The sequence below is a fragment of the Mirounga leonina genome, unplaced genomic scaffold, assembly GCF_011800145.1.
Source record: "Mirounga leonina isolate KUSES-001 unplaced genomic scaffold, KU_Mleo_1.0 Mir_173, whole genome shotgun sequence".
Classification (NCBI taxonomy): Eukaryota; Metazoa; Chordata; class Mammalia; order Carnivora; family Phocidae; genus Mirounga; species Mirounga leonina.
The window spans coordinates 56,309,459-56,322,249 of NW_023270447.1; the positions used below are offsets into that span (position 1 = coordinate 56,309,459).

A 12,791-nucleotide genomic window follows, 5' to 3' on the forward strand; every position below is an offset into this window, starting at 1 on the left:
ATATAGACATTAGAGGCCTGTCCCCCTGGTCCCTAGCTAGGCAGGGCTCCTGCATCTTTACTAAGGTTTTTCTTTAGTAAATACCCACCTACTGATAGACTGTTACCATTAGAAGTGGCCTCTAAAAAATCAGCTCAAAAAGTACCCAGCACAGGTGCTACTCACTGAAGAGTCTCACCAATGTTTTAGCTTCTAAAGAACGCCAGGGTTCTTTGAGGATTGAGTGGCCTTTGAGTCAGCAGCCACACCATTTTCATCAATAGGCTGGATCAAGGTGTTGACCTTTCAGGATCTTTCGCCTATAACACCTTCTCTTAAGTTTTTTGGTTTTTTTGTTTTTTTTTTTTAAAGATTTTATTTATTTATTTGCGAGAGAGAATGAGAGACAGAGAGCACAAGAGGGAGGAGGGTCAGAGGGAGAAGCAGACTCCCCGCTGAGAGCCCGATGCGGGACTCGATCCCAGGACTCCAGGATCATGACATGAGCCGAAGGCAGTCGCTTAACCGACTGAGCCACCCAGGCGCCCCTTCTCTTAAGTTTTGAATCTCACTTTTTTTAATGAAAGAGACTTCCTGGAAGCAGAATGGCCAAATGGGAAGACCAGGGCCCCAGGGCCAATTCACCTGGATTGTAGTCTGGGCCCTGTGGAGTATTAGGTAGGTAGGTGACCTTGAAAGAATGGCTTACCTTCTCTGGCCTTCAGTGCTCCCACTTGAAAAATGGAATCCACCTGTGTGCCTAGATGGTTGTAAGAACTATATCATATGAGATTGGAAAATTCTTGGGAAAGAATGAAATGTTCAATCAGCAACTAATTCCTCAATGTCTACCATAGTCCAGACTCTATGTCAAGCACAAGAATACAAACATGAATAAGACAGAATCCACACCCTTGAGGAATTCATGGTTCAGTGGGGAAGACAGACTCAATAATCACTATATCTTGTTCTGTAGCCACTCTGATGGGCAGGGTGGGGGGCGGGGGGAGCAGTGGATGCCGTGGAAGCAGAGGGAAAGCACCTATCCCACATTTGCAGAGAGTAAGTTAGCAAGCCTTCCTGGAGGAGGTGATATTTAGATTTAGACAATTTCAACAATACCACAATCCCCACCACTGCCACTGTCATCACTGGCTGCCATTTATTCAATATTCATTCTGTTCTGAGGATTCTGCTGGGCCATTAGTAGTTCACGTTCATAATCCAGAAAGTCAAGGTTGTTATCCTCATTATACATATGATAAAACAGAAGCCCAAAGGGTTTCGTTTTTTTTTTAAAGATTTTATTTATTTATTTGACAGAGACACAGAGAGAGGGAACACAAGCAGGGGGAGTGGGAGAGGGAGAAGCAGGCTCCCTGCAGAGCAGCGAGCCTGATGCGGGGCTCGATCCCAGCACCCAGGACCATGACCTGAGCTGAAGGCAGACGCTTAATGACTGAGCCACCCAGGCGCCCCCAAAGGGGTTTTTAACAAAGAAACTTAAAAAGGTCACCAATCAAAACTTAAACCTAACTGTGACTTCCAAAGCTCCTGGTCTTCACAACATAGCCTCATGGTTCTGAGTGACTCTATGAGGCAAAGATGAGACTAGTGCAGGAAATCACTGGGAAGACAATTTCAGCTAAAGAGAAGGAAGAGTTTTCTGGCAGAGCTGTCCAAGAATGAGATAAGCTGCCTGGGGAGGTGGTGAGTACCAGGTCATAGAAGTATCATGGAGCAAGCTAGTGACTTGGCTAAGGGATTGCTTAGGGCATTCTTAATTGAAGGCAGAGGAGAGGGAGGTAAGCTAACCATCTCTAAAGTTACGGTCATTTGTGATTAAGTCCTGTTGTTAACAACAGCGTTCCATTCCAAATTTTTAGATGCTCAGTAGAAGCTCAAAGAGCTCTGTGGGCATAGCACCCAGACCAGTGGTTCCATCTGCTTGGTGACCAGCCACTAGGGTTTAATATAAATTAGCCTACAGAGCTATATGGTTACTGATGCCTTCTGTTAAAGGAACAAGGACTAACTCCAGCCACTGAAGCAAAAAGGGAATTTATAGGAAGGGCCACATTTGGAAAACCAACAAATTAACAGAATAGCTATGGAGGGTGAAAATTGGCTGTTGGCAGGGATAACTACCCCTGTTCAATGGTAGCATGGCTGTACACCTGACTCCCAACCTCATATCACCTAGTCCAACTTTAAGTCCTGGAGGGAAGTGACTGTTGCCTGAGTCTGGTTTCCTGTTGCTGTGGCTGGCAGATCACAAAGAGGGAGCATCTGGCCCATCTGTCTTCTGTGGTGGAAGAAAAGGCACCACCATAGTCTCATCATCTGTAATGATGGAGGAGCAAACTCTCCCCAACACTGTCCCCTCTAATCACAGGGTTAGATGTTGGGCATTCTCCAAAGAAAATGGGTAAATGCCTACTACATTAAGAGGGATCAGACAGTGGTTATGAACTCTGATCTGCCTGACTCCCAGACTGGAGGAAAAGATAGAGGGCAGGATGCACCTAGTGTGTTGGAGGAACAATGAGGAGTCCAGCATCTGGCACAGAAGAAGCAAGAGGGATGGTGGTAGGAGCTGAGGTCAGAGAAGTTAGCAGGGAAGGACCACATGGGGACTTGTAGCTTGTAAGGGGTTTTACTCTGCATCTAACAGGGACCATTTGAGTGTAAAAGGGACATCATCTGACTTGTGTTTTAGAGGATCACCCTGGATGCTATGTGGAAAATGGGGGTGGGGAAGAAGATGGGATGAAAGGTGGGCTGGGAGGATGCCAGGGTGGAAATAAGACCAGGTAAGAGACTGTTACAATACTCAGAACCTTGGTCTGAGCTCAAGGTGATATCGTGGAGCTGATAAAAGGGTGTTGGGTTCTGAATACATCTTGAAGGTAGAAACAATGGATTAGCTGTGGGTGCGAGACAGAGAGGAATAATATGGACACCAGTGACTTCAGCCTGAGCACTTCTCTCTACTGCCCTGTATGAGAGATATACATGTGTCTGTGGTCTCAGAGCATGGATACTGAAGTCAGACTTCTCCACAGAAATATTTGAACCTCTCTGTGATTCAACTTCTTCTTATATAAAGTAGGAATTGTAATAGTAGTGACTTCATAGGGTTTTGTTGAAAGCATTGAGTGAATTAATATATATAAAATGTTTAGAACTGTTTCTGGCAAAAAATAAATGCTAGGTAGGTGAGACAGGGACTGCTCCTACTCCTAGCTGTATTTTGATAAGTGACAAGTTTGGCTTGTCCTGTTCATACTGACTCTGACTCCGGGTACTACCTAGGTGCTCTCTGATGGGGTTTGACCTGAACCGTCACTGGCTGGATCCCTCTCCGTGGGCCCACCCTACCCTGCATGGAGTGAAACAGCTCATCATCCGGATGTACAATGACCCAGTGAGTAACCAAACCACTTCAGCACCTGCTGGTTTTATGGCTTAATCTGGGAAAGGGCAGTGTTGTACTGGGAAATTCCAGTAGGAGCTACAAATTAGGAGTGCAGTGCAGGGTCAAAACCAGGATGGGTATGAGGCCTGCTGGTCTTATCTTTAAATTGGATAGACCCAAATACCTTCCCCCACCTCTCACAAATATCTTGTTCAGTTGGGTTCAGGAGGTCTCGTGGGATAAAGGAAATACAGTGAAGCAGATTCATAGGGTTCTTTGGCTATAAGCAAAAGAAATAAAATTTGAACTAGTTTAAGCAAAATAGAGAATTTATTACGAGAGTACCAGTGTATCTCACATAACTAAAGACTGTAGACTGGCCTCCTCCACCTGTAGGAGGCATGGTGCCAAGTGTCACATCTGTTGGCTCCATCCCTGGAGAGTGATCCACTCTCATTTTCTAGTTCCAGTTCCAAAAGACTGTGACTGGCCTAGCCTGGGGGATATGCCACCTCTGGGCAAGTCAACTCTGGCCCCATAGGCAAGGATATGTAAGGACAGAACAGCACACTGGAACCACATGGCTGGATTTGAGGGCTGTGGTGGCCATGGTGAACCTGCTCTCAGAGAAGAGGGCCTGCTAGTCCAGAAAGAAGGGGAACAATGGGTTTCCATACTGAGTTTGCTCATAGGGGCAAGACTTTGTAAGAAACAGGAGACGACATGGGGGTTTCATAGGTTAGAGAAAGGAAGCAGACCACTATCATTCTATCCCTAAAGAGCTATCAGAGAGGACAGGACAGACATCTCCTGGGTGGAGGCCAAAGGAGGAGGTAAGGTCTATAGAGAAATAGAACTTTTTAACAATTAGCTCTACCTAAAATGGAGTGGATGTAGGAGCTATGAACTTTGCCTTACTAAAAGTATTCACCTTGAAGCTAAATGACACTATCAAAATGGTGCATAGAGGAGATTCAATTGTTTGGAAGACACTGGAGTGAGATGACATCTGAGTCTCTTCTAACTTTGATGACTGTTATTTCATGGCCCCTTGACTGCCATAGCCCCAACATTTTTTCTGATCTAGCTGATAATAAATATTCACTAAACTATTGGTTGAACTGGATAGGATTTAACATGGCAAATCCTGTTATGCCAACTTAATACGGTTTATAGACAGAAAACAGTTATTCATAGAGAGGACAATGAGGCATGATTAAAAAAAAAGACACAGGATAGGAGAAGTGATAGAGTGGGAGTCCCTGAAAAAGGGGGTGTTTTAGAGGAATCCCTGAGGAGAGAACTGGGGGGTGAGGCATGGAGGAGGACCCAAAGGGAAGGGTTAGGTTTGCTGAAGAGAAGAGGCTTCAGCCTGCCATTGCTGTCATCACTGAGAAGTCATTGATTCGCTCACAAACAACTGGGCACTCATCCACGTTACAGAACATAGATCAGCCAAGACTGAGGGACAGAGAGATTTAGACACTTTTTGTGCCATAAATAGGTTGCTCATCAGCTGGTTGGATCTTAGTAAACACACTTGGATGCTGAGCTTGTTGCCTAAACTGTATTCTTCCTGAAAGTCCACTCCTTTAAGACCCAAGCACATGGAGCACTAACATGGTAGTCAAGCTGACCATGGGAGTCAAGGATCTCAGCTCCCTCCATCTCTTCTCTCTTCCCCACTCCCCATCTCCTTGCCCAGGCTTTTACTCCAGTCTTGCCTTCCTTCTTTCCACAACTATTTATCAAGTAGTTTCTATATACTAGGCATTGAGATTTTTTTCTACTAGTGAACAAAACCCTAACCCTTGCAATTTGTGGGGGAATAGACAATAAATAAGTAAATACTGATAAATATAGATTTACAAATTGTGTGTAGAGTTACGGGGGGCGGGGGGCAAGGAAGCACACAAACTGTGACCTGTGGGTAGGATGGTTGTAAGTTTTGGCTTGCCTGGGGCAGCTCCCATTTATACCTGTTGTCCTAGAGTATTTATTAATAGTGCCCCCTTTCACTCTTAGAAGTGTCCCAGTTTAGATGATAAATTATACCGTAGCTCTACTTAAAAGCTATCGGAAAGCACCTAGCACAGTACCTGGCGTGTAGCAGATCCTCAACAAACATTATTTGGATTGGATTCAAAGTCACATTTGACTGTAAGAGTCATTGGGTCCAGTTGCAGACACTACAGTACCCAAAGGCATCTGCCCTAATATCCTGACATGCTTTCGCCTCCTGACCTCCACTGTTGTGTACCTCATCACAGTCACTCAAGCCAGAGCTATGTGAACTGCCAGGACAGCCTCTGGCCTCGTTTCTAAATGCTCACAGCCTCACTCCTCCATCCCAGTGGCCTTCTGCTTGACAGAGTCAGCAAGCAGAGAATCAGCAGACCCTCACTGGTGGACAGGGACTATGTCCTTGAGCATTGTCGTTCCTCACTGAACTCCTTCGGGTTATGTGCTGGATGCTGGGAGTCATCAGAGCTGCTGTCCACCCCTAAGGAGGTCACAGCCTGGTGGAGACAGGCATTTACAGGCAGTTATCCCAGGTGCATTTGTGGAGGAAGGCACAGGGGCTCTGGGAGCCCATAGAAGGGACCCAGGCCAGGAGGCCATACCTGAGCGGATGCATGAAAGATTCCCAGGGCAGGGAGGGCTTTCCAGGCAGAGGAGACCTCTGTGCACCTGCCTTGAGAGGGAGGCACCCTCGGGAGACTGCCAAATCATTCAGTGTGGCCGGTACTGGGGGCAGACAGAGGGGCAGAGGGGGTTATGATACAGGGTGAAATTTGGACTTCATTCTCATGGGAATGGGGAGCATGGAAGGAGTTTAAGCTGGGAAGTGACAGGATCAGGTTTGCATTTCAGAAAGACCCCTCTGGTTCCTGTAAGGGGGTGGATTTGGAGGGTGCCAGGCTAGAAGCTGGAGACCAGTAGAGCCTGCTGCTGTGGGGTTGGAGAGGCATTATGGAGGGAGCTGTGGGCAGCTTAGTGACTGGCTCATGGGACAGGAAGGCGTTTTGAATGATGCCCATGGTTTGGCCTGGACAGCGGAGTAGATAGATGTGGTTGCCCTTCCTGAGATGGGAACTCAGGAGGGGCAGTGAGCCTGGGAACAAGCTTAGACATGCTGACTTTGAAGTTGAGCAAAAGTGATATGTCCAACCTGCACTGTAAGTCCGGGGCATGAGCCCTTTTGTGTTCTCACCTGGCAACAGGAGCCTGCTGTCCTGTGTTAATGATGGCATTTACTTCAAAGGCTGCTTTCTAGACCTTTGCTCACTAAACCTTGCCACTTCTCCGGGCCTTGGAAACAGAATGATGATCTTGACCAGGGACTGTTCTACCCAGAGGACTACACCGGATCTTAGATATGAAGTGTTTTATGCCCCACTCCTGGGACAGCTCCCTGTGGACAGAGTGGCCTGTGTTTACCAGTTGTGATGGACTGTCTCTAGGCAGGGTCTGGTTGATGCATCTCAGAGTCCCCCGTGCCCAGCAGGGACCTGGCTCTGAGCAGGTGCTCAGAATAAAGGCTAAGCAAATGATGAAGTAAAACAGAGACTCTGTGAATTGCTTTCAATGAGATTTCCCTGATGAAGAGGAGCAACCGGACCACATACCTCTCCGCAATCTCCGCTCTCCCTGAGAGTGTCCCAAATGCTGGTGCCACCCTCGCTGGTCCCTCTTTTACTTCAGGCTCTGGTCTGTGGACATAAACCCTCTCTTGGGTTCCCCTGCAGCCTGCTGAGATCGTCCTCCACTCCCAGGGACAGAACCTGAGACGGCATCACCCACTCTGGTTCCCCTGACCCGAGTTCCTGGTCATCTTCACTGATGTGCCCCATTCCTGGCCTCGGTGCCCACGCCATTCTACCCACCACTGAGCTTAGCCCTCTCTGGCCACCAGGAGCTCCCTCAGATCCCTGGGTCCCTGACTTCCCACCATCCAAGCACGTTTTGTTCAGGAGCTGCTCTTAGACATTCCATTACCTCCAACGGTGAAGACCAGGGAAGCCGGTTCCAACTCTGCTTCACATCCAGGCTTCTCCTTCCCATTCTGATCTTAGGGCTGAGTATTCTACCTCTTCCCCAGGTAATTAGCCCCCAGAATGACAGCACCTTTCAGGTGAGAGCTCACGCCCTACCCATGGGAGTTTGGCTTTATCCTGGCACACACGCCATAGAGTATGATGGTGACTTCACATCACACCATCAGCCACACAACCAGAGTCACTCACACACAAGAGCGCACATGGGGACCTCCTCTCTCACCTATGTCGGGTTACAATCTTAAAAAGTTAAGCCCATGTATGGATGGGCTTCCTAGGACCACCCATCTGTAAGTCTTCTAGCACCTATCTGCCTGCCTGAGAGGCACACCCAGAGAAGTATTTGGCAGAGATAAAAAAGCAGGTGTTGCTTTAAAATGCTCAGTTAACTGAATGAAGCACACATTTCTCAATGTACCCATTTGCAAGACCCTCCATAACCTCCAGAATTATAGCGATTAATGGGGCAGGATCTCAGGCTAGGAAGAACTCACAGTCCAATAGGAAGGCCAGACCTTTATGAACAATTTTCAACCAAGGCAGCCAGGAAGGTGTGCTGTAGTAGAGAAAATGTAATGCTTTGGAAATATGGGGCTGGGAGAGATTAATCGTGTGTGTGTGTGTGTGTGTGTGTGTATCTGAGGACGTTTTCTCAAAGACTTTGGACTGAGCCTCTAGAAATGGGTAATAGTTCATCTGGAGGCTAAGGTTTAGGGATGAGGGAGGTTACAGGGAGAGGGGAGAGGGAAATCCAGGGAGAGCTGAGCAGTGGAATGGAGGTGAGAGGCCTCAGCTGCTGGGGCTGGTGTGCAGGATTCACAACAGGCAGCTACAAGAGGGCGGCCCGAGAAGCAGATGTGAAGAAGCTCATGGGTGAGTTTGAACATGGAGTCAAGGAATTTGGCTTCTTCCTATGGCCCAATGCTCTCTTCTCATTAAAATCAAAGTCTTGGGGTATCTGCGTGGCTTAGTCGGTTAAGTGTCTGCCTTTGGCTTAGGTCATGATCCTGGGGTCCTGCTCAGCGGGGAGCCTGCTGCTCTCTCTCCCTCTGCCCCTTTCACCCTCCACTTGTGCTCTCTCTCTCAAATAAATATAAATAAATAAAAAATAAATAAATAAAATCAAAGTCTTAGGTCCTATTTAAATTGATTTTTAATTGAATTAAGTATCATGACTGTAAAAAAAAAAAAAATCAAGGCCATGGAACAAAATGCCACTTGTTAGGAATATTCCAGCACACACCCTCTCTCATTCTTGAGAATCAGAGTCGTCAATGGAGAGCCATCAAAAACGTTTGAGCAAAGGAGACAGAGATCAATGAATAGCATTTCCATGGACTCAGTCCCCCAATTTAGAAACTCTAGAGTCATTCTAAAATTTAAATCCAACTGGGTCTCTATCCCCTGATTAAGACTTTTCAATGACTCCCCATTGCTTGTGGAATAAAGGCCAATGTCCCCGGCGTGCCCTTCAAGGACATGCCCTATGCATATCCAGCATGCAGCAGAGAACATGGCACCAGAGAGACTATTATGCTGAATGACATATGCTTTAGAAACTTGGGAAAGCTGCAACGTGGAGAGTGGATCAAAGGAGATGAGACAAAGCCAAAGGAGAGAGGCCCATCAGGGGCTTCTTATGTAGTCCAGGTGAAGGACGAGATCCGAACTGGAGAGCCGTGAGGGCAGTTGCTAAGGAGAATCGCCAGGGACTGACGGTGGGAGGTGAATGGGTCCCCTCCTGCCCTTTCCTTTGCCCCCAGTCTCTCAGAGCCTAAGGGTTGCTTTTGTGAGAGGCTTCTATGCTCTGGGGGGGGGGATTCCCCCCTTTTCCTGGAGGAGAAAGGCCTGTGTTGCTATAACAACTTGGCTGCAGCTCATAGACAGATCTGTTTCCTTAAATCATTTAAGGAAAATTAGCTGCCATAACAACATGGAGCAGTTTTTAAAATAGAGCAACACAGGGCTGGGTTGGTTTTTTTTTTTTTTCCCCTCGCTTGCCTCCTGTGGTCCTCAAGAGAAGCTGCTCTCTTTCTGTCAAATAAGTTATAATACATCTGCAAGACAAACAGCAGTCGGTGATATGGTCATCTAACACACATGGAACCAGCACTCATTCACACTACACGGAAAACACACACACATACACACGCACAATGTGGAGATATGCAGAAAATGCCTGCATTCACATACATAGAACAGAACATATATACATGAGAGCATAGACATGGTGCACACCAGATAGTCAGGTGTCGAGTTATACATAATCCACAAAGAACATATACACAAACACACAGCCAGCCTGTTTCCCCACCCGGTCAAAACGGCAGGAAGGGGCCCGGGGGCTCTGCTCTTAGCATGGCCAGAGGTCTCACTGGGTCACCAGCTTGGAAGGCTCTGAGATGGCAGCTCCTCGCTAGAAACCAAGGGGCACCTGTGTGTTCACACCCGATAGCCTGGAACCCTTGCCAGTGGAAGGGGGAATGCCACCTTGGCAAGCACAGTGGGGAGAAGGTTGAGGGCACCCCATCCCCACCCACATGCACACTTGGGCCAAACCAGGAGAGCAGGAGGCCACAACCATGGCATTGGGGCGGGAAAGTACCGCCCCTATGGCAGGGGGCTTGTCACCCCCCAGGAGGAGACAGTCCTACCCCAGGGAAGACCACACCCCTAGGGCCTTAGCACACTGTCTCCCTGAGGCCTAGGGAGCTCAGAATCAGGACTGTAGGTTCCCAAATGTTTGTTCCATCCCCATGTCTCTAGTTGTATCACCCCAAAGGTCCCCTGCAGGGGGGCAGCTAAAGCTGTGGCAGCTTGTCTTTGTGACGCCGAGAGAGACTGAGAGCACTAGCCATACCACCCACTGGAGTGGACGAACCACTGCTTTGCTTGGCGCTCCTAGGCAAGTCTCTTCCCTGCTCTGGGTCTTTCATTCCCCCCGCCACTGCACCCCAGTCTATACACGGTAGGGATTGAAGGATGACTCCACAAGGCCCGTTTGGCTCCAACGGTCTGCGTCCCTGCAGGGATGGGCATTTTGGAGTTGGCTGTCGGCCGTGATGGGCAGGATTTTCACGACAAGGCCCAGAAGTCAGGCTGCTGCCAGCGAAGGACAGCCTGGAGTGACGCCTGGGAAGGTGCTTAGCACAGGGTATGTGAACGTAAAGTGGTTATAAAGGTGAAGAAGGATTATTGCCTGGGGTAGGGTGAAGAGGAGTGCCCTGTGGAAATGTGCAGACGGCAGCCGGCTGCCGGAGGGTTCATGGGGGGTAGGCTAAATGCACTCACACCACAGCCATAGATCACACACTTAGGTCTCCTCAAACATTTTTCCACTCCTACCACCATGGCCCAGGAAGTCCGTGAATAGGCTAGGGGAAAGGTTCAGTGTGGAAGTAGAGACTGGAGGTCAATGTAATACTGTGCAGCGGGCTCTGAGAATGGAGGGTGCTTCTGGTTCATGAAATTTTTACAGCTTTTCCTACAACAGTTCGACATGGTTTTGAAACTTTAAGAAATTTTAAGAGAAATCATTACTTTTCTAAGGGGCAACTTCTCCCACCTGTGATAAAAGACATGGTTTTTCTAACTCTAGATTATAACTTTGACTCTGGCAGCAAGCCGGGTGGAGAGATGGATCTCCTACTTCAGAGTAATATTCCTGTCAAGCCGATTGTTTCCTTCAGTTTCTCTAACACCTTTTCATTCTGAAAGACTCTGGATACCTCTCATCAACTAACTAGATACATATTGTTTCAACAGCATGGAGGCCAGCAAAGCTTCCAGAAGTTTCCATTTGAGTCAGGTCAACTAAACTCTGTGTCTCATTTTCCCTATCTGGCAACTGGGATGCCTGTCCCATGGTATTTCTCTCAGGATAAGATAATATGTATGTAAATAGCCTTCAGTAGTAGGTATATGAGAAATGGAGCCACTAATATTTTATGCATTTGGCCATTACAGCACCTACCTCGCTGACCCCGCTTTCCCAAGCTCCCATACCCCACCACAGACTGCGATCCCACTGAGGTCTTAGACTTCACCTTAGTCATTCCTGATCCCTGACACCCAGTGCAGGGCACAGGTCTTCCGTGAACGTGTGTTGGGTGAGAGAGAGAGGAAAGACAGGCAGGGAAAAGGAAATCCACTCACCAAGACCTAGAATTAACATCTGAACAGGGTTCTGAAGGAGGGATGGGCATTTGCTGAGTAAAGAAGAGGAAAAGTATTTCAAGTCAAGAGACACACTAAGTCACTCTCCAAATCCTACTTAATCTTCAGAACCTAACCTCCAGGCTCACATTTCCTTGCGCCTTTGGCCCACAAAGCATTTTGTTGCTTTGTTCTTCTATTATCAGACTTTGCTTCTTTCATCTAATAGTTTATTCCATAAACATGCAAGGAATATATTCTGTGGGCTTGGTGCCATAGTAGAATCTCAGACGTCCTCTGGTTTCCCTTTTTTTTTTTTTTTCAGTTCAATTGCAAACCCCTTCAGAGCCAAGGATCTGCCTTCACCTCCCTGCTTCCCTGGCCAGGGCTAGCCATTCACTGGTAGCTCAATGAGAACCTCTTAAGCATTGATTAAAACACAGTCTCTCCAGAAGGGGGGCTGTTTGGATTTCTATAGGCATCCCCCAGCGCCAGTGCACGCCTGGTGAAAGCACACATCCTGCTGTGTTTTAGTGATAGTTTTCCTGCCTTCTTTAGACAGAGCTTCTCAAGGACAGAAGCTCTGTCTTTTCCAGCTTCTACTTCCATTACCTGGCAGGAATCCACACTTAGTAGGCTGTTGAAGAGTGTTTGGGGAAATCTTGTTAGCCACCTCATCTGACACATTGTTTCCCAGCATGATAGCCCCAAAGCAGCCCAGAGAAATCCATGGCACCCTTGACTTTCAAACCCCCGCCCTTCTCTCTCACTGTTCTGCATTTCCATTGACTCATCTTCTTTCCTTCATCTTTTGCCCCTGCTGATCACTGAGAGCTCCCACATATGGAATTTATTTTCTCAAGCTCACAAATTTAGAAATTCTAGAGTGTTAGAATCCAGCCATGTAGGATCTCCATCGAAAATCCACAAATTCTAAAATTCTCTTTACACTCTCTCTGCTCCTGTTATCTGTTCAACTTACCCTCATTCCTTAGTTAGACCTAGCTTGCTTCCCCATTTTCCCTATCCCATGGTCATCCAATTATCCAGCCACAATGAGCTAAAAAGGAGTCTCTGCGGATAGTCCTCGACTGACCTCTTTTCGCTTACCCAAGCAGTCCAGTATACCCCCAGGTCATTTCCTCCACGAGCTTTTCCCATTAACCTATCCTATCCATTTC

The 12,791-nt window shown here is 47.5% G+C and overlaps 1 protein-coding gene across 1 annotated transcript in view; it reads left to right on the top strand.

The window, feature by feature from the left end:
- BEND5 (BEN domain containing 5) overlaps positions 1 to 12,791 on the top strand; it is a 237,321-nt gene that overhangs the window by 142,339 nt on the left and 82,191 nt on the right. The window contains exon 6 of the mRNA XM_035018600.1: positions 3,295 to 3,406. Coding sequence (XP_034874491.1) covers positions 3,295 to 3,406 — 112 coding nt within the window. The remainder of the gene's footprint in view (positions 1 to 3,294; positions 3,407 to 12,791) is intronic.